This window comes from Balaenoptera musculus, chromosome 12, assembly GCF_009873245.2.
Source record: "Balaenoptera musculus isolate JJ_BM4_2016_0621 chromosome 12, mBalMus1.pri.v3, whole genome shotgun sequence".
NCBI classification, from domain to species: domain Eukaryota; kingdom Metazoa; phylum Chordata; class Mammalia; order Artiodactyla; family Balaenopteridae; genus Balaenoptera; species Balaenoptera musculus.
The window spans coordinates 91,069,720-91,096,978 of NC_045796.1; the positions used below are offsets into that span (position 1 = coordinate 91,069,720).

The 27,259-nt window shown below is 40.6% G+C and overlaps 1 protein-coding gene across 2 annotated transcripts; it reads right to left on the reverse strand.

The window, feature by feature from the left end:
- Nucleotides 1-5,102: 5,102 nt before the first annotated feature.
- On the reverse strand, nucleotides 5,103-14,007 carry PTP4A1 (protein tyrosine phosphatase 4A1). Of its 2 annotated transcripts, none has more exons than XM_036871636.1 (6): nucleotides 13,767-14,007; nucleotides 9,927-10,477; nucleotides 8,686-8,778; nucleotides 8,216-8,346; nucleotides 7,230-7,304; nucleotides 5,103-6,494 (listed from the first exon to the last, which is right to left on the reverse strand). In XM_036871636.1, the coding sequence occupies exons 2-6, from the start codon at nucleotides 10,029-10,031 to the stop codon at nucleotides 6,377-6,379; spliced, it is 522 nt and encodes a 173-aa protein (XP_036727531.1). In that variant the 5' UTR covers nucleotides 10,032-10,477; nucleotides 13,767-14,007; the 3' UTR covers nucleotides 5,103-6,376. The 2 variants fall into 2 exon arrangements, with proteins under 2 accessions (XP_036727531.1, XP_036727532.1); XM_036871637.1 differs by lacking the exon at nucleotides 13,767-14,007 and adding an exon at nucleotides 13,284-13,447.
- Nucleotides 14,008-27,259: the final 13,252 nt, after the last annotated feature.

Here is a 27,259-nt window from a genome sequence, read left to right on the forward strand (position 1 = left end):
GTCTTGTTTTTTTTTCCATTCAGCCAGTCTATGTCTTTTGGTTGGAACATTTAATGTAATTATCAGTATGTATGTTTCTATTACCATTTTATTAATTGTTTTGGGTTTGTTATTGTAGGTCTTTTCCTTCTCTTGTGTTTCCTGCTAGAGAAGTTCTTCTAGCATTTGTTGTAAAGCTGGTTTGGTGGTGCTGAAGTCTCTCAGCTTTTGCTTGTCTGTAAAGGTTTTTATTTCTTCATCAAATCTGAATGAGATCCTTGCTGGGTAGAGTAACCTTGGTTGTAGGTTTTTCTCCTTCATCACTTTAAATATGTCCTGCCACTCCCTTCTGGCTTGCAGAGTTTCTGCTGAAAGATCAGCTGTTAACCTTATGGGGATTCCCTTGTGTGTTTTTTTTTTTTTTTTTTTTAAATTATGACTCATCTATATAGGTTTTTTTTTTTTTTTTAAGGGTGTTGGATTTTTTTTTTTTAATTTTTTTTTAATTTTATTTCATTTTATTTATTTATTTATGGCTGTGTTGGGTCTTCGTTTCTGTGCGAGGGCTTTCTCTAATTGCGGCAAGTGGGGGCCACTCTTCATCACGGTGCGCGGGCCTCTCACTGTCGCGGCCTCTCTTGCTGCGGAGCACAGGCTCCAGACGCGCAGGCTCAGTAGTTGTGGCTCACGGGCCCAGTTGCTCCGTGGCATGTGGGATCTTCCCAGACCAGGGCTCGAACCCGCGTCCCCTGCATTGGCAGGCAGATTCTCAACCACTGCGCCACCAGGGAAGCCCTCCCTTGTGTTTTATTTGTTGTTTTTCCCTTGCTGCTTTTAATATGTTTTCTTTATATTTAATTTTTGATAGTTTGATTAATATGTGTCTTAGCGTGCTTCTCCTTGGATTTATACTGTATGGGACTCTTTGTGCTTCCAGGACTTGATTAACTATTTCCTTTCCCATATTAGGGAAGTTTTCAACTATAATCTCTTCAAATATTTTCTCAGTCCCTTTCTTTTTCTCTTCTTCTTCTGGGACCCCTATAATTCAAATGTTGGTGCATTTAATGTTGTCCCAGAGGTCTCTGAGACTGTCCTCAGTTCTTTTCATTCATTTTTCTTTATTCTGCTCTGCAGTAGTTATTTCCACTATTTTATCTTCCAGGTCACTTATCCGTTCTTCTGTCTCAGTTATTCTGCTATTGATTCCATCTAGAGTATTTTTAATTTCATTTATTGTGTTTTTCATCATTGCTTGGTTCCTCTTTAGTTCTTCTATGTCCTTGTTAAAAGTTTCTTGCATTTTGTCTATTCTATTTCCAAGATTTTGGATCATCCTTACTATCATTACTCTTAATTCGTTTTCAGGTAGACTGCCTATCTCCTGCTCTGGTGGGTTTTTACCTTGCTCTTTCATCTGCTGTGTGTTTCTCTGTCTTCTCCATTTTGCTTAACTTACTGTGTTTGGGGTCTCCTTTTCACAGGCTGCAGGTTCATAGTTCCTGCTGTTTTTGGTGTCTGCCCCCACTGGCTAAGGTTGGTTCAGTGGGTTGTGTAGGCTTCCTGGTGGAGGGGACTGGTGCCTGTGTTCTGGTGGATGAGGCTGTATCTTTTCTTTCTGGTGGGCAGGACCTCGTCTGGTGGTGTGTTTTGGGGTGTGTGTGACCTTATTATGAGTTTAGGTAGCCTCTCTGCTGACGAGTGGGATTGTGTTCCTGTCTTGCTAATTGTTTGGCATAGGGTGTCCAGCACTGTAGGTTGCTCATCGTTGAGTGTAGCTGGGTCTTAGCATTGAGATGGAGAACTCTGGGAGAGCTTTCGCCTTTTGATATTACGTGGAGCTGGGTGATCTGTGGTGGACCAATGTCCTGAACTCGGCTCTCCCACTTCAGAGGCACAGGCCTGACACCCGGCTGGAGCACCAAGACCCTGTCAGCCACATGGCCACGTACGTGGGGAGTTTCTTTCCTTTTGGGAGGTCTCAGATCTTCTGCTAGCGTTCAGTAAGTGTTCTGTAGGAGTTGTTCCACATGTAGATGTATTTCTGATGCATTTGTGGGGAGGAGGATGATCTCTACATCTTACTCTTCCACCGTGTTGAAGGTCTCTGCCAGTAGTGAGATGTTGGAAGAGGAAAAAAATAATTTTACTTTCTATTGGGTTTGGGAATTTATTTTTGTATATTTCAAGTAGGATAATAAGAGCAACTTTTGAAGGTCTGATTTCAAAGGAACAGGGAACTATTTAGTTTTGTGAAGTAGATCTGTGTTAACTGTTCCTGTGCCTTCCATACCATGGGGGAAATGATTAGTCCTCTCAAGCAAGTGCAAAGCAGTAAGTGAAGCAAGTTGCCTCTCTTTAACTTTCCAAAAGCTGAAAAGTACTGAGAAGCATGCAGTGTCAAAAGTAATAACAGTGCGAAGGACTTAACAAAGTTACCAAGATAACTTTTTTTTTCTCTTTTGATGACTTTGTAAGCAATATTTGTAACCAACACATCTCTTGCATACTGTTTGCAATTAATGACACCATATGTTGTCGTCAAATGAAAAGTTACTAGTACTACTTTTGCCTATGTTGTATGGTTACAAAAAAATAAAATTTTCAAAGAAAGAAAAAATAAGTGAGAGAAGCAGCCTACACTGTCAGGGTTGTTGGAACTAAGTCATGATAGCCTTTTTTCATCCATCAGGAGGTAGAATTAGTGGGCAGAAAAATTTTTCAAGTAGAAATTGTTGGTAATTTTAGATCCCCTGCAAGAACGACTTATTCCGTATGTGTGACCAAACAACTCAATGCCAAGGTTTGGAAGTTCATCTTGTCAAGTTTTTGGTGTTTGAGCTGCACTTCTGTGATGGGTTTAGTTTGATGCACCAGTGAGCCCTATCAAACCTGGCAGTATTAATTTTCATGCACAGCATATGTATCAGACATAACTACAACTATCATTCATGTCTAAATATTTGCTTTCTTTGAATCTGTATGCTAATGGCATTTACCTGATAGCTACCCATGAAAATTATTTGAATATACTTTTGCAGCAGGGGCATTTTAACATACTTCCTTTGCAAGCCAGAACCTTTAGGCAGAGGTTGTGTTGGTTTAGATACACTGGCTTTTATTATGCTATACCCAGCAGTTTAAGTTTAAATTTGATGTGCTAGTCTAAATTCCATGAAGGCAGGGACCAACTTTGTCCTAATCACTTTGTCTTCAGTGCCAAATACATGGCATATAATGTTCACTCAATGAACACCTGTGGAACTACTGCACAATTTCCTGATTCTAGTCAACTGAAAATTCAATAGCTCTTTCAGGGCTAGAATTTTGCTTCTTCTTTTGCCCCAGCCCTGCCAACAAACCACAGACTATTACTTTCAGAAAGAAAAAGTGCTTCTTTCCTCGAAGGATATGTATGTATTGGATTTACAAAAGGCATCTGATAATTAAATTTGGCATTTAATACTTGAGTAAATCCTAGCAAACATAAAACTAAGTCGTATATATGTAACACTAACTAGTAAACCAAATTACCACAGCTACCTTAGTTTTATCTAAATTAAGATTAAATAGGTTTACATAAGCACCTATGATTCCCTAATCAGCACACACTTCAATAAGCACTAAACTTCTTGACCTCCATTTTGGTTGTTTGGAAACCTTATCCCCTAATGCTTAATATTTCAGTTCTGTGGGATGTTGCTGTAGATATACTCTTTAAATATAAATCCACTCTATAAGTGATGTGGTAGTGATTAACGCTGTGTATTTCTGGCTTTTCAGTACACAATAGATTGTGCTGAGTGGCCAGTTCTTTCCAATGAGTTGAATAAAAGTGTTAAGCATGATTTCTTAGTCAAGAAATTTGTGACACTCCAAAGCCTTTTTTGCCTTCTGTCACAACAAGCACTGTCCCAGAGTGCTCCAACAGCTTGGGTTCCTCTGATATGACACTTAAGTGACAAATAAATCCGTTACTCTCAGGGTTGGTTGTTTCTGCAGCATATCTTAGCCTATCCTGCCTTAATTCAAAAGGGATTTTCTGCAGAAATAAAAAAGGTTTTAATCTAAATGAAGAAATTTACAAAATCAGTGTTGTGGAACACTTTGTCCTTAAACAAAATGGGTTCCATAGGCAGGAGTTTGAAAACTCATGTAAGCGCTTTAACAACTGGTAACATAAAAAAATGGCCAGGCATATATATAGTCACAGCTGTGTGGTAGAGTGGACAGTCACACAGATTTGAGTCCCTGAGTTTTTACCACTTATGAGCTCATCACCTAACTAGAGGCTCATATCCCTTACGTGTAAATGTGGGATAACTAATATAGGATTATAAGGTAACTGAATTATGAAAATTACCTGATAATAAGACCTTCAATATGTAAGTAGCTATGATAGCTACATTAATCAACTGATTAGTCTGGCAATATATATCAAATTATAGAATTACTACTAATCCTTCCATTCACAACTTAATGCATACAACCAGCCTAAGTTTCAAGAATGGAGTATATTAATTGCTAAACTGGTATGAAGAAATGGAAGCAAATTCTTTAAAACATAAGGTGGAGTATCGTTTTTTTACTCAAAGTTTGAGGCTTTTACTCAGTTGTAGCTATTTTTTTAAAAAAAGGGTTATCAGACAAGGACATCTCTCCCTTTTAGATTAACACGAGCTATGCAAAAGTACTTCAGATTACTGAAGGAAGCTTAACACTTATTAAGACCTCACATGCCAAAAATTTATGTCTGAATTAATTTCAAAACCTATAAAGGTATGTAATTATTGATATGCTAACGAGAAAACTGACGCTCAGAAGTTAAGTTGCCCAAAACCACTTAGTTGGTGGAACTGAGCTTCAAATCATGGCCTTTCTCCACAGTACATAAGAGTACATTGGTTCATGATTATCTAAACCTTAAAAAAAAAGTTTATAATGGAAAGCACTTTTAATATTAAATAGTTCCCTGCCTAATTATAAGGAGCTTATCACGCCAACTTCATTTAATCCTTCATTTGTTAAAAAAAAAATCCACGCTTCAAATGGCAGTAAGTGAAGTGCAATTCTTTCTTATCGTTTTCTACAAAATAAGTTAACTTTAAGCAAAACAACTTCAATGACGATAAATGCATTTCATCATTTATTTAATGTTTAAGCTCTCGCACTAGATTTTTACAAGCTGGTGAACACTGACAAATTATTTCTCCCACAGAACTATAACCACGTGTTCCCGGACAGTATAAATATATGGTTGAGCTGACGTTAATACACATCACCATTTTATCAATCACATAATAAAACAAATTGTCAAGTATCCAAATATTAAGTTACACAGCTCAAAAGGCATATAAAATATTAAATGTCTGCTCAATTCATTAGCAGAAACCCACTTTTTTTTTGCAAGAGGTTGGGAATCACACTTCAAACAAAAATAAGTTGGTAAACAACTTCAGATAAGTTTGAAAAAAAATTACAAGAATTTCAGAAATTTTATGATTAAGAATTGTTTTAGCTACAATAACAAAGTATTTCTACATTTTAAAAAAATATTTACTAAATTAAAGCGCATATTCTACATGTTCTGCACAAGACAAAGGCAACATTTTACTAAAAATACTTAATAGCCCCCTCCCATTCCTTTTTCAGGCCCTCCCTGTAAGTTGCACCCCGAAGTGCAAACATTAAAATTAACTGTAAGGCTTTTTTGTCTGGAGACATTAAAGACATGTGCTTCTGTACAATGTAGATTTTCAAAACGGAGGTCTTCCATGACAGCACAAAATGAGATTTATAGAAAGACATTAAATAATCACTGGTAAGACTTGGTTAATGAAAAAAAACCAAACGAGCAAATCTGATGTATACTGGTATGAATGTGGAAGATGTAAACATACTGTGAGCAAATAACCTTATAGGCCCTACTTTCTATGTTTGAAATGATGGAAAGAATAAAACACATAAGGTCCAGAGTTTTCATAGTTCCTGGGATTTTAGTTCGATACTAAAAGTAACAAGAATTGTGCTGGGTATTTTGGCACCTAGTCTTTCTAAATTTCTTATATACTGATAGGAATCTGGCATGGAAACAGATTTTTAAAGACATGAATGACTCCATACTACATGATTTCAGGAAAAGTCAATTGGTACAAACGATAAGCACATTTTAAATGCTGAACAGCAAGAATCCTTTGCTAAGTGTCCAAGTAGGTTGATCATAACCCAAACATAGAGGCTGCAATTCTGCCAGGCTTGTGGCCTGGTAAAACTGCGTTTCAACACTCCTATGGAAGCTTCATCAGACTTCACCAAGCCAACGTGCTGGCTAACAGGTATGACAAATCCCATCCTGCCTAGGTTCCACTTCCAAGCAATGGCATCAAGCACCCCAGTTTTACTGAATGCAACAGTTGTTTCTATGACCATTAGAGTCTTTGAAGCGCAGCCGCATTTTAGGACGATACTTCTCCAAATACAAAAGTTGCTTGCTGTTAAAAGCTCCACGTCGCTTTCTAGAAGGAAGAAAACAAAAGACGAATTAAAGCAAAGTCCCTCTATAATTAACATTTACTGTTCTATAGGAGGCAATCAGCACCTTTCTTGTAGCAAGTTATTTTTTGATTATTACATTGTGACTTAAGGTAGAAACATGGATCAGCATCCATGTGTAAACGGGAAAAGGGCCGTAAAAAGTTACTTTTCTAAATCTTTTTGAGAGGTAGTTATAAAATAGTCCAAACTTACCAATTCATTTATATAAAGCCCAAGAAAAGGCAAAACTAACTTACTGTAATATGAGTCAAAAAGAGATTGCCCCTGGTGGTTGGGAAGATGACTACAAACAGCATGAGGGCACTTTCTGAAATGATCAAAATATTCTGTATATTGCACTGAGTGGTTATTTTATTTGGCTGTTACCGCCCATTCATCGACCTTTGATATCTGTGCATTTTAACTAACTATACCTCAATAAAAGGGCAGATAAACAAGCAACATATTCAATCAAGAATTTAAAGTAAAACAATAATTTACAGAATTATTACTGGATTAGAATCTTTGTAATATGAGTATCTACATGGAATGCAAACAAGTAAGATATTCCCTGGTGGTAATACTATCTTAAAAATGAACAAAATGGTCAGACAGGCTCTTGGAAACAAATTGCTTTCCTAGTAATATATTTAAATTCGCTAACATTCAACAGGGAAATAAAAAGTGCAAACGGAAAGAACGTATTAAATACATACTGTCTTATGAACTGTACGGCATCTTCGTATTTCATTCCACCTTCAATTAACGCTAGGGCGACAAGCACTGGAGCTCTGGTAAGGTAAGAATTATAGTAAATTATTTTTCAAAGTCAAATCCTGGAAAATTCAATACTCTGAACATTTCCCCATCCGAAAGCACTATTATTTACCGCACTTCCTACGTTAATACCTATAGAAAATGTTGGACTTTATGTTAAAAATTAAATTAATAGAGTATCAGTATTTTCATATCAAACCCAGGTTTTTAATCTATAACCAAAAAGACAACTATGTCCTTAACTAATACAAATAAGCCTAGAAATTAAGACCTGTATCACTGGAGAGCAGTCCTGAAAAAATTTAAGGGAGAGGGTAAATCTTGACACATGTGGACAATATTTTCTAAATTCCAAGCAGTGAAAAATACTTTCCACTTAAAGATCTTCCAGAAAAAATTGCTGTTTTATTATCAATGAGACTGTGACACAGTTTCATGCCAGCCTCCCTAGGGCCATGGTCTGGGCAGTGGGGGAGGAGGGTGGTGGTAGCAATTTACAACTACGGGCACGTATATTTTGGCACTGCTGTGTAATGAGTTCCTACTGAATCAGGATTCTCCAGGATCAAGAACCCTGCCACAAACTCACCATATGCAGTGCAAAAACACCTTAGAGACAATTCATGATCCTTTTTCCAATGAGCTTGGACAGTGATTCCCAATACTATGGATACAACCTAGAACACACAATTAAGTAATTCCGCCCACATGGGCAAGTATAAATTTCAGCGATAGCATCTGTCGGTTCCAAATGTACTGGAACACATTACTGCTACGCTCACCTACTTTTAAATTTAACTCAGTAAGTAACCTAACAAAGCAAACTGATTCACAAACTGACAACCGTGTCTTTATGGGAGTCAAAATAAAGCTTTAACTAGAATGAAGACCAATATCATTAAATGGGTTTAAGAAATTCTCTTACCTCCCAAGGCCCGCAACACAATGAACGGCAATACAACAACCAGGGTCTTCACGAAACTTAATTTTCACAAGACTTAACCAATCATCAACAATCTGGTTAGATGGTGGTGCGCCATCATCAAAAGGCCAATCCTAAGTCAAAAGAATACACATTTTAGACTTTTAATGTAATCGGTATAATAATTCTAAAATTCTAACACCCAAATGTTGCCAGAAGCATTTTCTTTTAACGTTTAAACAAATGTTTTATGAAACCCCACTGTCAATGAAATGCAAATACGGGCTGAATCTTTATAAAGATCTTTTATTGCTTCAAACCTCTGCTCAGCTTTCACCTTTATTTGGACCTTAAGACAGTGTATACTTTTGCAACAACTTTTGCAACAATTAAGCTTTCTGAAGCCAGTGGTTTATCTGACTAAACTTTGGCAGCACAGCACTGTGAACATATGGGAACCATTAAACACTTACGAGAACATGGATGCCTTCTTTCTCCACAAGACTAGTGTCGTAAGTTGCTTCACATACTCTTACTATTGTGGTAACTCCATACTTCTTAAGTTCCTGGATAAAACATATGTAAAAAAGCATATGAAGTCTTCATAACCACGTCACTCTTGCTCACCATTTGTCATTTTGATCACCTCTCTAACAGGTTAACAGAAAATCACGTATGTTTAACACGGTCTTATTAAGTCTTATTGTCACAAGTCTTGTTTTAAGTGACAATACTAAAATAGCATTAAAAGGAAAGGGAATGTTAAACATCATATATTTTTAATAAATTTTAAGTAAAAAAAAAAAAATCCCATGGCCCTTCATCTACTGAAGTTGTCTATAGTCCCGGTAACCTTGGCCAGATGAAGCACTAACAGAAGAGGATCAGAAGCAACTCAGGAACAAAGGACCAAAGGAATCACTTCATGACTATAAGCAATCTGACTTGACTTATATTAACTCTTTAAACTTTTGCTCATTTGCAGTGCACGGTGTATAGTTTAGAGCCTTAAAAGTATGTTCAGAGAGTAAAATCTCAAAAATGCGGTGTAAAAACCCCGCACCATTTAAGACTAGAGGCTTTAAGACTCATAATGCATTATTACTAATTATAATTCTTCTGGCATTTAAAAAATATAGAGACGACAATCAAAAATAAAAGTACTTCTATGATCTGGAAGGCCTATTTGCTGTTTCTGGTTATCTATAGATATTTATAAAATAAAATGTGTATGCATCCAAGTAAATTATTCAGCATTACAATCCTTCCAGAAATAGAATTAGTAGATCAGTAGCTGATAATTGCATCCTAAGCATCAACAGGGGGCCAAGACATAAACTAACTCTGGTTTATAGTATCAGTCATTATGCTAATAAGCAAATATGTGAAAAACCCACAAGTGGAGCCTCCCTCCAACAAATTTCTAGTAAGATAAGAGCCATACTGTTAGACTGTCCACATATACATTTAAATTAAGCAAACTGTGAGGCATGAAGAACTAGATATTAACTTATAAATCTAAACTAACTCAAGTACATGTCCTCCTCAAAATGTATAAAATAATTCACCTCTAACGTAAAGACGCTGATATTTCTGAGGGTTGGAACTGTAGTCATAACACCTCACAATTTCCAAAATATTTTATTTTGTTACATAGAAGGCTCCACTATTAAACTGCAATCAGTTTGAGACATTAAAAAGCATCAAAACTTACCTCTATAAATTTGTTTAAGGTCGCATTAGTTGGATTGTGTGTAATAAGAAATCTCATGTTCTTGTAAGTGATTTCCACAGGAGCTGGGCGGTTCATTCGAGCCATGTTAATTTAGTTAAAAAACACTCAATAGGGTTATGAAAGAATTTAAAAGACTGAATACAGAAATGATGCAAAGAAACTGAGTCTACTTCAATACACTCCACTTGAAATTCTCAGTGCTTCTGAGTATGAAGTTGGGAGTAATGGGAAATGAAATGAACCTCCTGACAAGAAGCAGCAATTCTTCAATCTAGTAATACTGAGGCAAGAGAAAGGAAGTGCACTGAGGTTTACCCCATCCAGGTCAGAACTCTTGTGAAAAATGCTCTGTGGATTTCAATTCAACACCTCTGTGTCCAGGTTCACCACTCTTATGGGGGCTTCTTGGTGGAGTAGTAATGAATTTCTACAGTTCACTTGTCTGCATAGAGGTCGTGCTGTGCCTGGCAGTAATCTCCACTGCCCTTCAGAAACTCCATAAATGTGTGACCAAGAACACCACAGAACTGCTGTTTAAGAGAAAGAGAGAGAAAAAAAGTTGTTTTCAATTCAAAAGGAACATGTTATGCTTTGACGGTACTTAAGTGCACAACGATCTTTCCAAATCTGGGCCCAAGCCACCTTTTAAACTTTTACTTGAACCACAAAATACAAGGTGATTACAGATTAAATCAATAAGCGAGGATTACTTTAAGTAAATACCCCTCATATCATTGTTACAGTTGGTGACTATCCCTTACACACATTCTTCTAGTAATTATTCCTTTTAAAACCGGGCTACTTGCTTTAAATTCTTCTAAATTATTATGTACAACTTTCTATATTGATTTTTCCAACTACCAAAATATTTTTACGTATTACAAAAATTCAATAATTGGTCAATATATTCTTAAAAGAAAAAACGAAACTGGTTTTCAAAATGCTCCCATATATACTATTTCATTTGATCCTTAACAACCTATTAACTTATCATTCCCCTTTAACAGATATCTCTCATCTGAGTCTCTGGAAGTTAATCAACTTGAAATCAAGTTGTCAACTTACGTGAAACATAAGTGCGTGCACACACACACACACACACACTTACACATATACACAGAACTCCCATTTATAACTATAAAAAAGACGTTCATAATTGTAATAGTCTTTTGTATTTTAAAACCGAAATTTCAGTTATCCTGTCTTGAACTGAAATCTAATTGAAAGAAAAAGTAGAGTGAGGTGGTGGTGGGATAGTGTAAATTACCTTACATTTCTTTCATAGGTCTCAAAAGCAAGGTAACTGCCACCACCAATTATATTTTCCCCAAGTTCCCCTTAAAGATCTAAATCAATTTTATGTTAGTATCAAATATTACATGAATATTCACAGGATATTTTCATAATATATACACGAAAAACAATGATGTTGACGTTAGTCTTCTTCCAAGTAGTTTACAAGGAGCTTGTGTGGTTGGGAGTAAACAGAGGACTAAAAAAAAAAAAAAAAAATTAATAGCAGGTTAACAAGAGCACTGAGAGCCAGCCACTGCCCCAAACCCTTCACAGATATTCTCATGGATCAATTACCAAATAAAATCTTTTGAAATCAAAAGATTCCCTTAGTTTACTATGCTTAAGTTTAAATTTAAGCATTAAAAAAGGCTTAAAAAAAAAAAAAAAAAAAAAAGGCTTAAAAAACTACATTCAAACTATCTCATCTCATTTTCACTGAGTCCCACGCTAGTTATAGTTTCTAAAAGAACGCTAAGTTTTGAAGAATAATTCGTATGAAGACCTAGCCAATCACAGAAAACATTAAGTCAAAAACCCAGTTCATTTTTCTGTGAAAATAAAGGAACCAGCCTCAGGAATCATGTCTTAATAGGTGTCCCATAAGCAAGATAACTTTCATTAATCCAAATTTGTTCAAACTCACCCTCAGATGTTACTTCATCGACTTGTGAGCTGGGCTAAGAAAATTAGTGATTAAATTGCCACTGAAGACTTTGTTCTGTTTACAGTGTGACAGCAGTAACTGGAAATAATTTCAATTATACTTTCCCTTCAAATCCTACACACTACTTCCTTAGAATAAAAAGTGTATTCTGGCGCCTTTCCAATGACAATGAATTAAAGTGATCTGCAAAGCTGTTAAGGTCAAGGGCTCTTATCTCAGTATTCTGATTTCCGCGTACTACCTTTTTTCAACTGAAAGCCGATTTCTGAAGAGACAGTATTGCACACCACCGATTTCCATACTGAACAGCTGAAATTCCTGTTAGAGCTGAGTTTGGCCATATCCACCCCTTTCAAGCAAGCGGTTTCATGAGAAAGCACAGAAAGCAATACAGAAAGAAGTCTTTTGGTGACCTGGTTATTTTTACTGAGTGCAGGCACCCAGTGGCTGGGGGGGGCGGTACGGGACGACGACGGACAGACGGACGATGGATTTCCACAAGCGCAGAAATGACCACTAATACCTAACATCTTTCTCTTCTGCCCGAGACACTCCCCTAGTCCCCATTTCTCTGCCCCAGGAAAAACCATCCATGATAGGAAGTCTGGAAATACGAGGGAATTGTTCCCCTCCCACTGCATATAACCGCAATAACACACACGGGGGCATGGGGGACCAACTTCTGTTAAGAAGCCTAAGCCGATCTGTCCCACTGCAGAGTCCAAGCAACACATCTCTGTTGCGTCCAACGGTTCGTTGCCGAGTCTGTCCCGTATCTACTTGTGCTTTAGATAACGCACCCGGAATAGAGCATGTGTAAAATACTGCTCACTCCTGGGAATGATCTGGTTTTCCGGTCTCCAACTTTTCTACTGTCATCAAACAAAACTCATACGAAAACAGCGACAGGATGGGACTTCCCTGGCCGCCCAGGGCTTAGGACTCCTCGCTCTCAGTGCCCAAGGCCCGGGTTCGATGCCTGCTCGGAGAACTAAGATCCCACAAAAGCGGCTCGGTGAGGCCAAAAAAAAAAAAAAAAAAAAAAAGAGAGAGAGAGAAAGTACCAGGAAGCAGTGGCTCACAATCTGGATCTCAAGCAAGCCCACGGCGCCAGCTACAGCGCAACAAGCTCACGCGCTGGGAACGGTAGCGGGTTCCACGGGCACAAGCTCAGCCTCACAGCCGTGGGTGTGGCTCGCCACGGCGCCACAAGTCCACAGAAGGCAAGCACACGGCGCGCCAGGGGACACTCAGGCGCAGCCCAAGAGCCCGCGATCGCAAGACGCCGCCGGCCCAGCCCGCCCCGGCGCAGGACAAGCCTGGACTCGCTCCCGCGGCCCGGGGGCGGGGCGCGCCCCCCGCGGCGGCCGGCTTACCTGGCGAGGCCGCGCCGGCCCGGGTCACGGGTTCGCGCCGCACCTTCAGTGCGGCGCCGAGGCCATTTTGTCCGAGCGCCGGTGCCGGCCGCGGAGCGCACGGTGGCCCACAGGCCCAGTCCCGCCGACCCCGCGCCGGAGAGCCCTGCCCAGCCCGCGCGTAGCCGCCTCTCCCGCCCGCCGGGGCTGGGGGCGCGCCCGCCACAGTGACGCGCAGCCCGCGCCCCACCCGGGCCACGTCCCCGATCCCAGGGCCCCGCGGCAAACAAAGGGGCCTCCGGGCGCCGGCCGGGCCCGCAGGACGCCGGGGCGAAGAAGCGGCCATAAAGCGGCTTCTGGGCCGCCGCGCCGCCGGGCGCCCCGCCCAGCGCTCCGGGCTCGGCCCCCGGCGCCCCCGCCGCCAGGACCGCCAGGACTCGGGCCGGGACGCGGGCGGGCGCCGGGTTCCGAACAAAGGCGGCGGCGCGGGGCGCGGGTACTCACAGGAATATGTCTACTCATTGAAGATTGTGGCCTAATCATACAGCCGGTCCCGAGGCGGCGGCGGCAGGGCAGGGGCGGCGGCGGTCGTCGCGGGGCGGAGGCGGCGGCGGCGTAGGCGGCTTCGCGGGCGGCGGTGACGGCGGCTGCGGCTGGGGAACCGGACTCGGTCTACAGCGAGCGGCTCCGAGAAGGGCGCGCAGCCTCACCGGCCCTCAGTCCAGGGGGCCAATACGCGCGCCGAGGCGCCCTTGCGTCACAAGCCCTCCCATTTATAGCGCGCCTGACGTGCGCCCCCAGGCCACCAATCGCAGCCGGGCCCCAGGTCGCGCGCCGACGAGCGGGGGCGGAGGCCCGCCCCGCGGACGTCACGGAGCGGCGGCGGCTGCCGGTGTGAACCGGTTGATGAATGGCGCCGTGCTGCAGTCGGAGCGCCACCCGGCGGGGGCGGGAAGTGGCGGAGGAGGGACAGGGAGGGGAGGGGGAAGGGCCGGGAGAGGGAGGAGGTGCTGCACTTCCTCCTTAAAACCCCGACGAGTGCGTGCGCTCTCGTCACCAGGCGAGGCCTGGAGTTGGCCTCGCCTGATAAACGCAGTTCCCTCGGAGCCGGAACCGGGTCTCAGTCCCGGCCCTGCTTCCTTCTGCCGTAGGTCAGACCGCGGTCGGCTTTGCCTGCGGTTTACCGTGGCACCTGCGCCTTGCGATCCCCGTCATCAAATAAATGTTTCTGCGGCCCTGCGGCTGCCGGGCGACGACCCCTGGGGTGCCTGGGCCCCGGGCCCGGACCGCGCGAGCGCAGTTGCGGGCACGTACGAGCGGGGAGGTCTTCTTTCGGCGAACATCCAGCGGAAGGCGGGAGGGCATCGCGAGGCTCGGCCGGAGCGCTCTGCCGCCCGCGGGCTCTCTTGGGCACGCCTTCGTGCCCCGCACGCGGGCAGCTGCGGCCGGCTCAAGCGTGGCGTCGCGGAATCCCACGCAGCCTCTGTGCTGCGGCTCCCTGGATGCGTTGTCACGGGTGAGGGAAGGTTAGGCAGCGTTTTAAAAATTGTAAGAGCCTTCGACTTGGTCAAGGACCGATGGAACTCTTTGCGTCTCAGCTGGCGGTTTCCCTTTTTGTTCCTTTTCAGAACCGTCCCACTGTCTTTCGTTATTTAGGCCCTTAACAAGTAAAGCTTATCACGGTTGTTCTGTGTTACACAAGGGCAACTCTGTCATTTCTAGTCTGAAAACTATTTCTCTTCTGCTCTCTGGAAGGAGTAAACAGAAGTTTTACCTGCTCTGAAGAACTCGGCTTTCTACTAACACTGAGGCCTTTTGTTTGCTGTTTGCACTGAGCATAGGTTGGAGAGGGCTTTAGGAATCACATTGTTTCCTTGGTCAGTGTAGTACAGCATCTTAGGATTTATTAGAACTTCTACTTAGAGACTGTGCTTGCATAGTTATTCAACTTCTTTATAAACGTCATACTCTGTAAACAAAGTTAGCGCTTTCAAAAAAGAGTTGGGTCAGGAAGGCTTTTACGGGAATAAAAGTCAAATCACCTTCATTTTAAGGAAATTGCTTGCCTTGGAAACTCTTGAATCCATCTAAGTCAAGGAAAACCAAAGAGCTTGAGAAATATATGATGCCCCTTCATTACATAAAAGTTTAAAACTTTGATACGGCAAAAGGCTCTTGACAAAGTTAAAATATTTAATGGCCCATGGGGAGAAAATATTGGCGACGTATCATGGGAACAGTCAACACCATAATAAATAAAATGCTTGACCAACATCTACAATAGTGTAGTTTAAAAAAAACCCGTGTTCAGTCAGCTGCTCTCACGCCAAAAGTTTGTCAGCACAGTGATGCTAGTTGGAAGAGTGAAAGCTTTTCAAAAAATGCGTTTGGTGGGACGAGATAGAAGTTCAGCTAAGCAGAGCCAAATCAGTATTAGCCAGTTTTCTTGTAGAACTTGAGACACAAGTTGTGAGGCTTGTGAGCCAGATCCCATAATGATCACAAGCAGTGCTGACATGAAATGTCCTGTGAGCTGTTGCTCATCAAGCTCTCAAAGCTGGGCTCAAGCTCCCAAGTGGACCAATCAGCTTCGGGGGGGAGGGGGAGGGGCGGGGGGAGGGGGCGCGTCTTAGCCTCTCAGATGCGGTTCCACATTGCTCTACTTGGAAAAGACAGTCAAGGATGAAAAACTAGATAGAGCTTTTGCTATTAAGAGAAAGGACACACTTTCAACAAGATATAAACGTGGTCTTGCTGCCCAGCCCACTGAATTCTCTCAGGGTTGTCATGGGTCTGCGACTTGGGCAGCTGCCGTGTTTATATGTGTGTCATGTGGTATTGTGGTTCACTGCTGAGCGTGTGTGCCCTGTGGAGCCCAATAGTTTTAAGCTGCTGCTTCTTAGAAAACAGTGGTCCATCCCATCACTGGTTAGGAGGCTCCTGGGGTCAGAGGACTCTCTAACCTCTATAGATCTGCACTTAGAGCATCAGCATCCGAACTTGTTGAAGCAGAGGGTTCAGACTGAGCCAACAAGCTTGCAAATAGTGGTCCAGACATCCAGAAGTAAGGAAACACTTCTGAAACGGCAATGCTCCAGAAAGAAGCCCTAAGATGGAAGACTTCTTTTCCAGCTAAACAAAATGCCCAGATAGCAGTTAACTTTTCTCAGCAAAACATGTGTCCTTGAGTTCATCATGGTAGGCAGGACTTTTCATCAGCATATTCAAAATTCAAAAGCCCACAGTTGGGAGGTAAAGGAGACTACTGTAAGAGCATTATGAGGAAAATCCTTTTGGAAGATGAAGCACTGCAGGAGACTACAGATCAGCGAAAACTGATGACGAAGAGCAAGCAGAGAAATCTTTATAGGATGGCAGATCTAGTAAACATTGAATGATTCCACTTATACCAGACATATAAGAGGAATGGAGGATTTCAACCCTTTCTATCTTCTCAGACTTATTAGGGCCATGAAGGTTAGGTTGAGACCATGAGGAAGTCTGATAAAAACAATTTTAATAAAGCAAGAGTATTACCACTGCAGTGATAGAAAGATCAAATGTGACAGTAACAACCCAGAAAAGAAATACTAGATTGCAAGGTATAATGATGTGCCAGGTGTACTAAATAGAGGCAAATACCCCAGTGGGTGTCTGGATAATAGTGGGGAGGGTGATCTTAAGTGCAGTATAGCCCCAAACGTAAAAAGTGTCATAAAAACTCAGGGATATAACCATGGCTACTATCAACATTGTAACAGTTTATTTTCCTTTTGCTGTTATATAGCAGCCTATTTTTTATCTAAAATGAATCTTCTTGTGTGATTTGTTAAAAAAAAGTTTAAAATGGAGGGCTTCCCAGGTGGCGCAGTGGTTGAGAATCCGCCTGCCAATGCAGGGGACACGGGTTCGAGCCCTGGTCCGGGAAGATCCCACATGCCATGGAGCAACTAAGCCCATGCACCACAACTACTGAGCCTGCGTGCCACAGCTACTGAGCCCACGTGCCACAACTACTAAAGCCCGCACGCCTAGAGCCCACACACTGCAATGAAGAGTAACCCCCGCTCGCCACAACTAGAGAAAGCCCGCGTGCAGCAACAAAGACCCAACGCAGCCAAAAATAAAATAAGTTTTTAAAAAATATTTAAAATGGAGAGTATACTTAAATTTCTGTGAACATATAATTTTCAGTGCATGAATGTTGTTTAAAACTAAAGCATGCTCTATGTTAAAAAATGACTTAGTTTTCTTTCCCTAAGTTACTGATTTAAAGTTTTATCGTCTTTTTTTAATAGCCACATATTTTTGTGTATTTATTACTTTTTAATTGAGGTATATAATTGACATATAACATTATATTAGCTTCAGGTGTCTGACATAATGATTCGACATTTGTGTGTTTCACAAATAATCACCACAGTAAGTCTCGCTAACATCTGTTCCCATAGGTAAGTACAATGTTTTTTTCTTGGGATAAGGATATCAGTTCATCCTTTTGATGAATAATAAAAATCAAACAACAGTGCTACATCATCATTTCTATGTGAATTTTAGACACAGCAATCTCCAACAAGCAATTAAGCTTGTCACAAGCCAGTCAAAGTCCGTAGGCCAATCAGTACCTGTACTTGGGCTATTGTGTTTTGACTCAGTCAGACATAGTAACTGTCAGTCACCCACCCAGTGGGTGCTAAAGATGTAAATATCTTTAGATAAAAGAATCCTGTTGGATCAGAAATAAACATTTTATTAAGTCATCAAACCCAATCATTAGAGGTAATCTTTCTCTGTAAAACTGACTTAAGGCAGTTTTCGAAAAACCTTTAAAAACTATTTTAAGAAACAATTCTCTTTAGTAAATCTCTGTTATGTCAATTTTCTGTCCCTTTACTTTTTATGTCTAAGTTTAATCAACTTGAATACAAGCCCAAAAATTGCTTAGGTAAGTCTTCAAGTCAGATGAAACTGTGTTTTCACGTTAGAAAATAATTTGGGAATTGGAAATCAGGAGGGCCACAGTCTCCATGAAATTGTTAGGAACATGTTGAATTATGCCACAGTCTGAAGCGAGGCAAAAATAGCTTAGGAAAGGAGAACTTAATCTGGCCAGAGAAAGGGAATGGAGTATCAATAAATGTCAAAGGTTTGTTATGCGTGCTATGGCAAAACTGTCACTTGACAGGTTTAATTTACAGAGTTGGCATTTAGGCTGCAGAATCCAGACAGACACTGACCCAAGCAGCCTTACTAGGGTCAGCCTTACATAAGGAGGAGTGTTCTTGAACAGGTTCTGCCAAGAATAATAACATTTATTTAACAGAAAGCTGCAGTAGTCATTTCTCTTCCCTACTCTATCACAAATTTGTTTTTTAACTGGACATGTTCAGTAAACATTGCTATCTTAGTGTATTTCTATAGCTTGTTTCATCACCAGAAGATACTGAATAAGAAAAAAGTGTAGAAGCATTTCAGAATTTCTTCTACTTAAGATAGTTGTCATATCATGTATTTCTGGAGTCCTTTGACACATTAATACAGTAGATAATCAATATTTGTTTGGATGTGACCAGGTTACTGTCCCTCCTGAAATCCTTTTGGGCATCCTCTTCCCAGTCTTCCTAAGATTTATTTGCAGGCCCCTTTTAGTTCTTTCTCAATCCCTTTAACAATGGTGTTCACTGGGGTTTTGTTCTAGGGCTGCCTGGCCCTGCTCTGCGTGCACTCTGGGGTTTTCACTTACCCCCATAGCTTTGGCTATCCACCCTCCCTCGCTCCTCAACACTTGTTAAATGCCTAGCCTATGCCAGGCGCTCTGCTATCTTATGATGCACAGCATAAACACTGTTTCTACCTCCAATGGAATTTATATACAGATGAGGAAAGGGACAGTAAAAAATAACTAAGCAAAGAATATATAAGTTGTAATGTGTGCTATGAAGGCGGTAAACAGAATAGCTGGGGTAGTTACTTCAGACAGGGAAGTCAAGGGGCAGTGTCTCCCAGGAAGCCCAGACCTAAAGGACAAGAATGAATCGCAGAAAGAGGAGGAGGAGGAGAGGAGAGAGTTTCTTGGTGGAGGAAATGACAGGACAAATACCCAAGGTGGGAAGAGTTTGGCTGTGCTCAAGGAGATGAAAGACTTGAGGGGCTGCAGCAAAATAAGGAAAGGGAACAGAGGCAGGAGTCAGCCTGCAGATCCGGCAGGGGCTGGATCATTCAGCGACCTCGTAGGCCATGGTAGGTGTTTGGATTTTATTTTAAGGGCAATGAGCCACAGCTGCCTAACAGGAAATAGATGTTTTAAGAAAATCACTTTTCCTATTCTGTGGAGGATGGATTGGAGGGAGCCACAGAGTGGAGTTGGTGTGATGCGGTGGAAGACTTGAGGTTTCCTGCCTTGCTGAATGGCGGACAGCTACAGGGTTGCCTGTGATGAGACCGTGGAAATGGAGAGAAGTGAGTAGATCAGAGAGGTCGAAACAGAATTGAGAAGACTTGAATCACAGCATGTCCTACAGCTTCCCAAAATTGTTGTCCGTGTCCAAACAAAGATATACGGCCATTATTATCAGCCTATTTTATGCTATGGTGCTGAATATTGTAGGCAAACTGACATGAAGTTTCATAATTCACATGACCATTTTCATGAGCAATATGTATGTAAGGGATACACCAGAAGCATAAAAGAAACAAAGGTCCTCAAATTATGCTTGGAGAAAGGCACTATTTCTGAGGATTTCAGGAATATAGAGGAGTGGGAATGCCTAACAGTTGTATATTTAAGTTTTCATAGAACAATCAAAGTCCTGATAACTATATTAGTTGGAAAAGCTAAAATTTATTATGCTCTTATTGTTTTCCAATCTGTGCTAAACACATTTGCATTTTTTCTTGAACTTAGAAATAAACGTAAATGTCAACATTGTTGTAACTGACATTTAAGTGCTTTGTGGGTGATGTGATGAATGATTTTTTTCTTTACAAATTTCTATATTTTCTAATTTCTTTCCAAAACTGCTACCCTTGTCATTGGGAGTGGGGAATATCAAATGAGCACTTGGAGGATTTAAGTCATATCCCATATTCCTAATATTTTCAGAATTTCAGGTAACATTTTCAGAAAATGAATGTCTGGAATGTTATTTACATGGAAGATATTTGAAACATTTAATTGTATAATGACTGTTTAGAAGTAGAGGAAGGGGTATTTGTGTGGCAGATTTAAGTGGGGAGTTAGAATTTGTCCCAGAAGAGGTTGTTCAGATAGGTCTGTGGCCTTCTTATAATCTCTGCCACAGAGATGGTGGCACCAGGTTACCCTAACCTCACTCCAGCTGTCAGAACATCACAACCATCTTGTTGAGTCCATGTTTCCAGAGAATTAATCCCATTATAATTTACTTTTAAGGTGGATCTATTTGCCATCACATGTAGGAATGTAATGCCCAAGTTCTGAAGATCCCTGAGAACTTGAAATAAAAGGAAATCTCCATTTGCCATTTTCTTTTTTGCTTTAAAAAATTGTCTTCAGAGAAAAGGGAACACTTTTGCACTGTTGGTGGGAATGTAAATTGATACAGCCACTATGGAGAACAGTATGGAGGTTCCTTAAAAAACTAAAAATAGAATTACCATACGACCCAGCAATCCTAATACTGGGCATATACCCTGAGAAAACCATAATTCAAAAAGAATCACATACCAAAATGTTCATTGCAGCTCTATTTACAATAGCCAGGACATGGAAGCAACCTAAGTGTCCATCAACAGATGAATGGATAAAGAAGATGTGGCACATATATAAAATGGAATATTACTCAGCCATAAAAAGAAACGAAATTGAGTTATTTGTAGTGAGGTGGATAGACCTAGAGTCTGTCATACAGAGTGAAATAAGTCAGAAAGAGAAAAACAAATACCGTATGCTAACACATATATATGGAATCTAAGGAAAAAAAAAAAGGTCATGAAGAACCTAGGAGTAAGATGGGAATAAAGACGCAGACCTGCTAGAGACTGGACTTGAGGATATGGGGAGGGAGAAGGGTAAGCTGTGACAAAGTGAGAGAGTGGCATGGACATATATACACTACCAAATGTAAAATAGATAGCTAGTGGGAAGCAACCGCATAGCACAGGGAGATCAGCTCGGTGGTTTGTGACCACCTAGAGGGGTGGGATAGGGAGGGTGGGAGGGAGGGAGATGCAAGAGGGAAGAGATATGGGAACATATATATATGTATAACTGATTCACTTTGTTATAAAGCAGAAGCTAACACACCATTGTAAAGCAATTATACTCCAATAAAGATGTTAAAAAAAAATTGTCTTCAGAGAATTAAGCCAGAAACTCTGCCACAATGAGGGTGTTTACATACCATATCTGTGGTTATAAATCAAAAGACTGCCTAAAAATGTGTGGCTAACATTTGGAAACATCTAAAACTTGAGTCAAGGTAACTTTGGTATCATCTAAGAGAAGGTGAACTGGAATGTGATTGTAAGTGGAAATTAAATCAGTTTTATTATACCTGTGTGGAGGAAGACTATGAGAACTGAAGGAAGATGACGACAGGTACATCGAAGAGTAAAGCCTAAAGATCTGAGGGTTGTCCGTGTTTGTCCAGCACTGCCTAGGGAAGAGGCACTGAATCTGTATACAGTGACCATGCTGGTTGTTCTCGCATTCTGGCCTATATGTCATCTTCTATGAGTTTAGTAAAAGTGAATCACAAAATATGATTATGTAGTAAATTACTGAAACTCCATCCTCCCTTCTCATTCTCATGAATATTTCAAGAGAAATTGTTCTCTAGGCCAGTGCTATTCAGATTTAGCCTGTGAACTAGTACCAACCAACCTACAAACTGTTGCTGGTCTGAGAAGAGATAAGTATAGAAATTGAGAGCAGGACATTAAGAACTTTTATAGCAATTTGATAGGGTAATTTTATGTTTATTGAATTAAATTTATAAATTAGGCTTGTATTTTTAAATTTTGAAAAATTTCATTTTCATGTAATTCATTTTTATTAAGAAATACTGCTGAAAACTATGGAAATTGATTAGTTACATTATGAAAAGAATTGCTACAGGTACCTTCCTTTAGTCTTTCATGCATGAGGCCACTCCATGATCTTTTACAATATTAATTATTCCTAGTCTGTCCATCCTGGGTTGCTGTCATCAGGAGGAAAGAAACCATTCATAGGGTTTCTCAGCTTCCTTTGATAAGCTTTAAATAAGAACTATGATTGTGGTTTTACAAATATATGAACATGCTTTTGTTGATATATTGGTGTGCGCCTGTCAGGACAATTTAGAGTTACTGTAGCACACTTCCACAGAGCTAAAAAGGAAATTGAAAATGTTGTTTACAACATCAGATGACAGCCAGGAAAAATAGGTTGACAACAAACTTATAGACTGTTTTTATAGTCTTTGGGAAATTCATTTTTAAATCCAAATTGCTTTTTACTGCTATTTAAGCCCTTCTCCTTATATTTAGTGTTCATTGTGTGAAGTAAATTCACTGTTTTTACAAGTAATGGTGGAAATGGAACTCTGTCAAATAGTCTTATGCACTACCGCTTCCCAAAATAACTCCATGTAAGTCCCTGCTGTCTACAAGTGTCATCATGATCCTTTTAATTGATTTTAAATGGCTTTAAAAATTTCTAACAGGAGTATTTATAGTTACAGAATATTTTTCTTCATGAGCATGTTATTTATAATTATGAATTGATTTTGATGAAATTGAACTAGTTAATTCCCCACTAATGGACATCATGAATATCAATGATCAATGACTCCTCTCTCCAGTGTTCTTTCCAATGAGAAAGGGAAGAGAGCTGAGCAAAATCATCTATCCTCCACACTGCCATAGAGTCTTACTGCCTTGGATATGTCCTGTCCAAAGCCCATCATCCTGCTCTATGGGCAGGCTTTGTGATAAACGCTTTATGAGCATTATCTGACAACCTACTTGGCAGAAGAGGAAACTCATTCTTTATTTCCTTCTTGAAACTCTCTTGCTTCGTCTACCCCTCTGGGGGCTCCTGGCTTGTCTCCCTCTGTCTTCCTGTCCTCCAGTTGTTGGTATTTTTAAGGATATTTCTTATTTCTTCTCTGCTATACTCTTACACTCTACAGTCTCAGAGTCGTTTAGAAGATTTCTTTGGTTTCAACTTCCTAACATTCCCTGTGCTTCCAGTAAAGACTTCTCGCCTGAGTTCCAGAAATATATATTTCCATGGTATAAACTCCAAGTACCTCATACCTCATGGTCAAAGCTGAGCCGATAATCTCCTCCCTTCCCCATGAGACCAGTTCATCCTTTTGTTGTCCTGATGCCAGTGACTCCCGTCTCTGGCCCTCAGACGCCCCAGCCAGAAACCTGGCAGCCATACTAGCATCCTCCCTTCCCTTCTGTCTGATTGAGTCTATCTATTAAAAATCTCAGGAAGTGTCCCTCTCCCTCCACTTTTTACTGTCAGTCTTCCTTCCTTCCTTCATTTGTTCACCCTTCTTTCATTCCTTAATTCATCCCTTTAACAATATTTACTAAGTTGTACTGAAATAGCTGGATTCCATGACTTCTAGTCTTATCTCCATCTAATCCATCCTGTATTTTTAAAAAATTCAGTGTCTTTAGAAAAAATGCAAATCTGATCTTGTCATTCTCCTACTTAAAAGCCTCCAGTGGCCCTCTATTAACTTTTAGAAAGTCCAAATTAGCAAGACATTTAAGACCCTCCAAATGATGCCTTTGCCTTCCCAGCCCTGCTTCCTGCACTACTGTTACTCTTCTAGTCTTTGAAACCACTTGTGGTTTCCAAAATATTTGCCATGCTTTCTCAGACCTCTATGGTCTGCAATTCCTTTTACCTAGAAAGTTCTCTTTCTACTTCCCCTAAAACTCTACAATTAATTCTCTTATGAAGTTTTCCTGGCCACTACATCAATTAGGTACTCCATTCCCCATGCTTACATAGTTTCTTGTGCATACCTCTAATGAAGCATTCATTGCATTATGATAAGCATTTTTGTAAACTCCATCTGTCTCCCTCATACCCCATGAAGCTTTCCAAGGCAGAGGCCAGGTCCTATTAATTTCCCTGTGCCTAACACAGTACTTGGCACATAGTAGGTATTTAATGAGCAACTAGCATATTTTGTGGTATTATTGTTTCATGCTTTATTTAAGGATGTTTAGAGGACAGTGCTGGTGTTTGGTAGGACACAGAACCAAGAAATAGGATCTAGCAGCAGACAAAGATTAGAAGGTGAAATCAAGAAAGTCATGATAACAGGCTGGCTTATCTTGGATAGTATCAAAGGCAGATTGTTTACTATCTTTTTTTGGTTGTTGTTGCTGTATTTGAGCATTTCTCCTAAAAGAGTATTAATAACTCACTTTTACATTACTATTAGGAATAATCTTACTTTTTATTCCTTGAAATGAATAACAAGACAAAAGAACTCACAACTAGTATCAGTGACTCAGAAATAAATTATTGATCTAGAACAGATTCACCTAAAGTGATAGTGACATGCTGATCTCTTTGGCAGAGCCTTTGCACAAAGAATTCTAGACTTCCCCTCTGGTGTCACCCTCCCTTCTGTGTACTATAAGGCGGACAGAAGCCACGCTCTGAGAAAATACTTAACATGGCACACCTAAAGCAAGTATATTATAATATTTTTAAGGTGTTGTATTAGTGTGATTAAACTTTTAGATTTGCAAAAATGTGTACTTGAAGACTGGATTAACTTTTTGAAAATTTAAGGAAAAATTTTCCTTTGTCTTTGTTTTGTATATTGTACCAAAGAAATGCTAATTAATATTAAATTTTAATTGAGAAGAGTATGGCATGTGTTCTGTTGGCTCCGTATACACTGAAGGTGCTGACTGATCAGTGGTAATGATAATTATTTAAGACCAGATTTTACAATCTTTGTAATAGTTCTCCTTCAATTAAATCCTTTTTGAGAGGGGAAAATCCTGGCAGGTGGTTACTGTACATTTAGGGCTTAATTCAGGGTGGCAAACATCTTGTGGTAGTTGCATCCTATTTAGGGTTTTATCCTGCATCTATGCACACAATTTATGATTATGGAATCATTAAATATGGCCCTTCAAGGTTCTTAGTTATTGTTCTATTCTTGGATGCCTTGATTCTATATAACAATCTTTCATTTTTAAGGGGATTTTTATCTTTTTAAAGCACTCTATCTACACGGCCCAACCTCTCTGTCTGCCATGGTTATTGTATAAGGATATTGTAAAGTGTCTATATCTGTGTGCCTTTTTTGGAGTAGCTGAGATTCAGAAGCTGTTAGAATGATGTGAGGCAGCAAATACAGTAAGGGGTTGGAGGATGGAGTGTTTCCAAATATAAGAAGATGAGAGAATTTTAGAGCCATGTAAAGATGGAACTGGAAAGGCCTGAAAGATCATCCAATTATACCTCAGGGAGCAGAGCCCTGGAGAGGATAAGTGACTCATCAAGTGCTCACAGAATGTGGCAAAGTCATCTCAGAGCCAAGGGGAAGTCCTCCTAACGGGAACATAACTTGCATTTCCATGTAATTTAACTCCCAAATGATTTCCTTTGTATTATCTGATTGCATCTCTTACCGACTCTTAACAAGGCTTTGGGAGGAGAGTTGGCTACCCCATCTTCCATAAGGAGAGGTTGAAACACACTTAGTAACTAAGCTAGTCAAAATTGAAAACTGCTCCCAGACTCATTCCTCTCATAAAATCAGGATCCACAGGTTAAATAAATGCTCCAATCTCCTCTGAGGCTGTGGCTCCCAAACTCTTTAGAGGCGCCTCGGGCGATTCTGATTCACAAGTTGGGGTCTGTGAATGCTAAAAGCTCCCACTAGCTGCTGCTCTAAGGTAGCTCATCATTAGCTAGGCAGAGTGAAAGCATGCCTTTGGTAGTATGTCACACAAGAAGACAAAATCATCTATTTCTAGTGCAGTGGGGCACACTAAACTCTTCGTGGGTCCAAGAATTGTGATTGCAGTAGCAGCTGTAGCAGCAGTAATAATATTTCTGGTAACTGAGGCCCCATGCCACTTATAGAAATAGGTATCTGAAGAGATAGGAGAGAGGGGGACACAACTTCAAGGATTTTACTTCCTATAGGTCTAAACATACTCTAATGACATGACAAAAAGATCGAATTCTTAAATTCTCTGATTTCCAGTGAACTCTTCCAAGGTCCTTGTCTTTACTGTGACATCTGACTCAATGCTCTAATGATGGAGATGGTTGCCATGGTGAGTCACACCTGTACTTCCACCTGTCTCAGGGCAGCCTCTGAGAGCTTCTAAGCTCTATGGAGCCCACTTTCTTTGCTGAGCCAACTATGTTCTCCTTTGAAGAAAGGAGGGTCAGTTAGCACTAATCTTCTATTACTAGAAATGAACAGCAATTGTTCTGGGAGTGGAAAGATGAAAAGAAATGGAGGTTTGAGGTTTCTACGAATACCTGGAACAATTGCTGCTTTGCTTGGCTCCGTTCTGACATCAGCCACAGGTAAATATGTGCAGAAACCATACCATATGTTTCAGAACTGCCCATGTTGCCTGGGCAGGAGTAGTCTTCTCCTTGGATGGGTCTGATAAAAATTTCTGTGAGCATTTACTATGCACTGGCACTGGTCTAAGAGATGGGGGTGTGGTTGGTATACAATTGTGAAAAAGATGCTGTCCTCAAAAGTGATCCCTGTGTAAACAGTTACAGTACAGCAAGATAAAATGTATAACAGATGTTTTCTGCTGGGTGCTATGGGAACCCTGAGAAGTGATGCCTAAATCTGCCTGGGTTGGAATGTGGGAGTGAAAGTAAAGAGTCTTCCTAAGGAGGGACTAGAGTTTGGAAGAAAGAGTAGAAGAATTTCTGGTCCCAAGTTTTGAACCAAATACTCCCAGTATTATGATAATTGGATGAAAAGAACATGAATGCTTTTCATATTGGT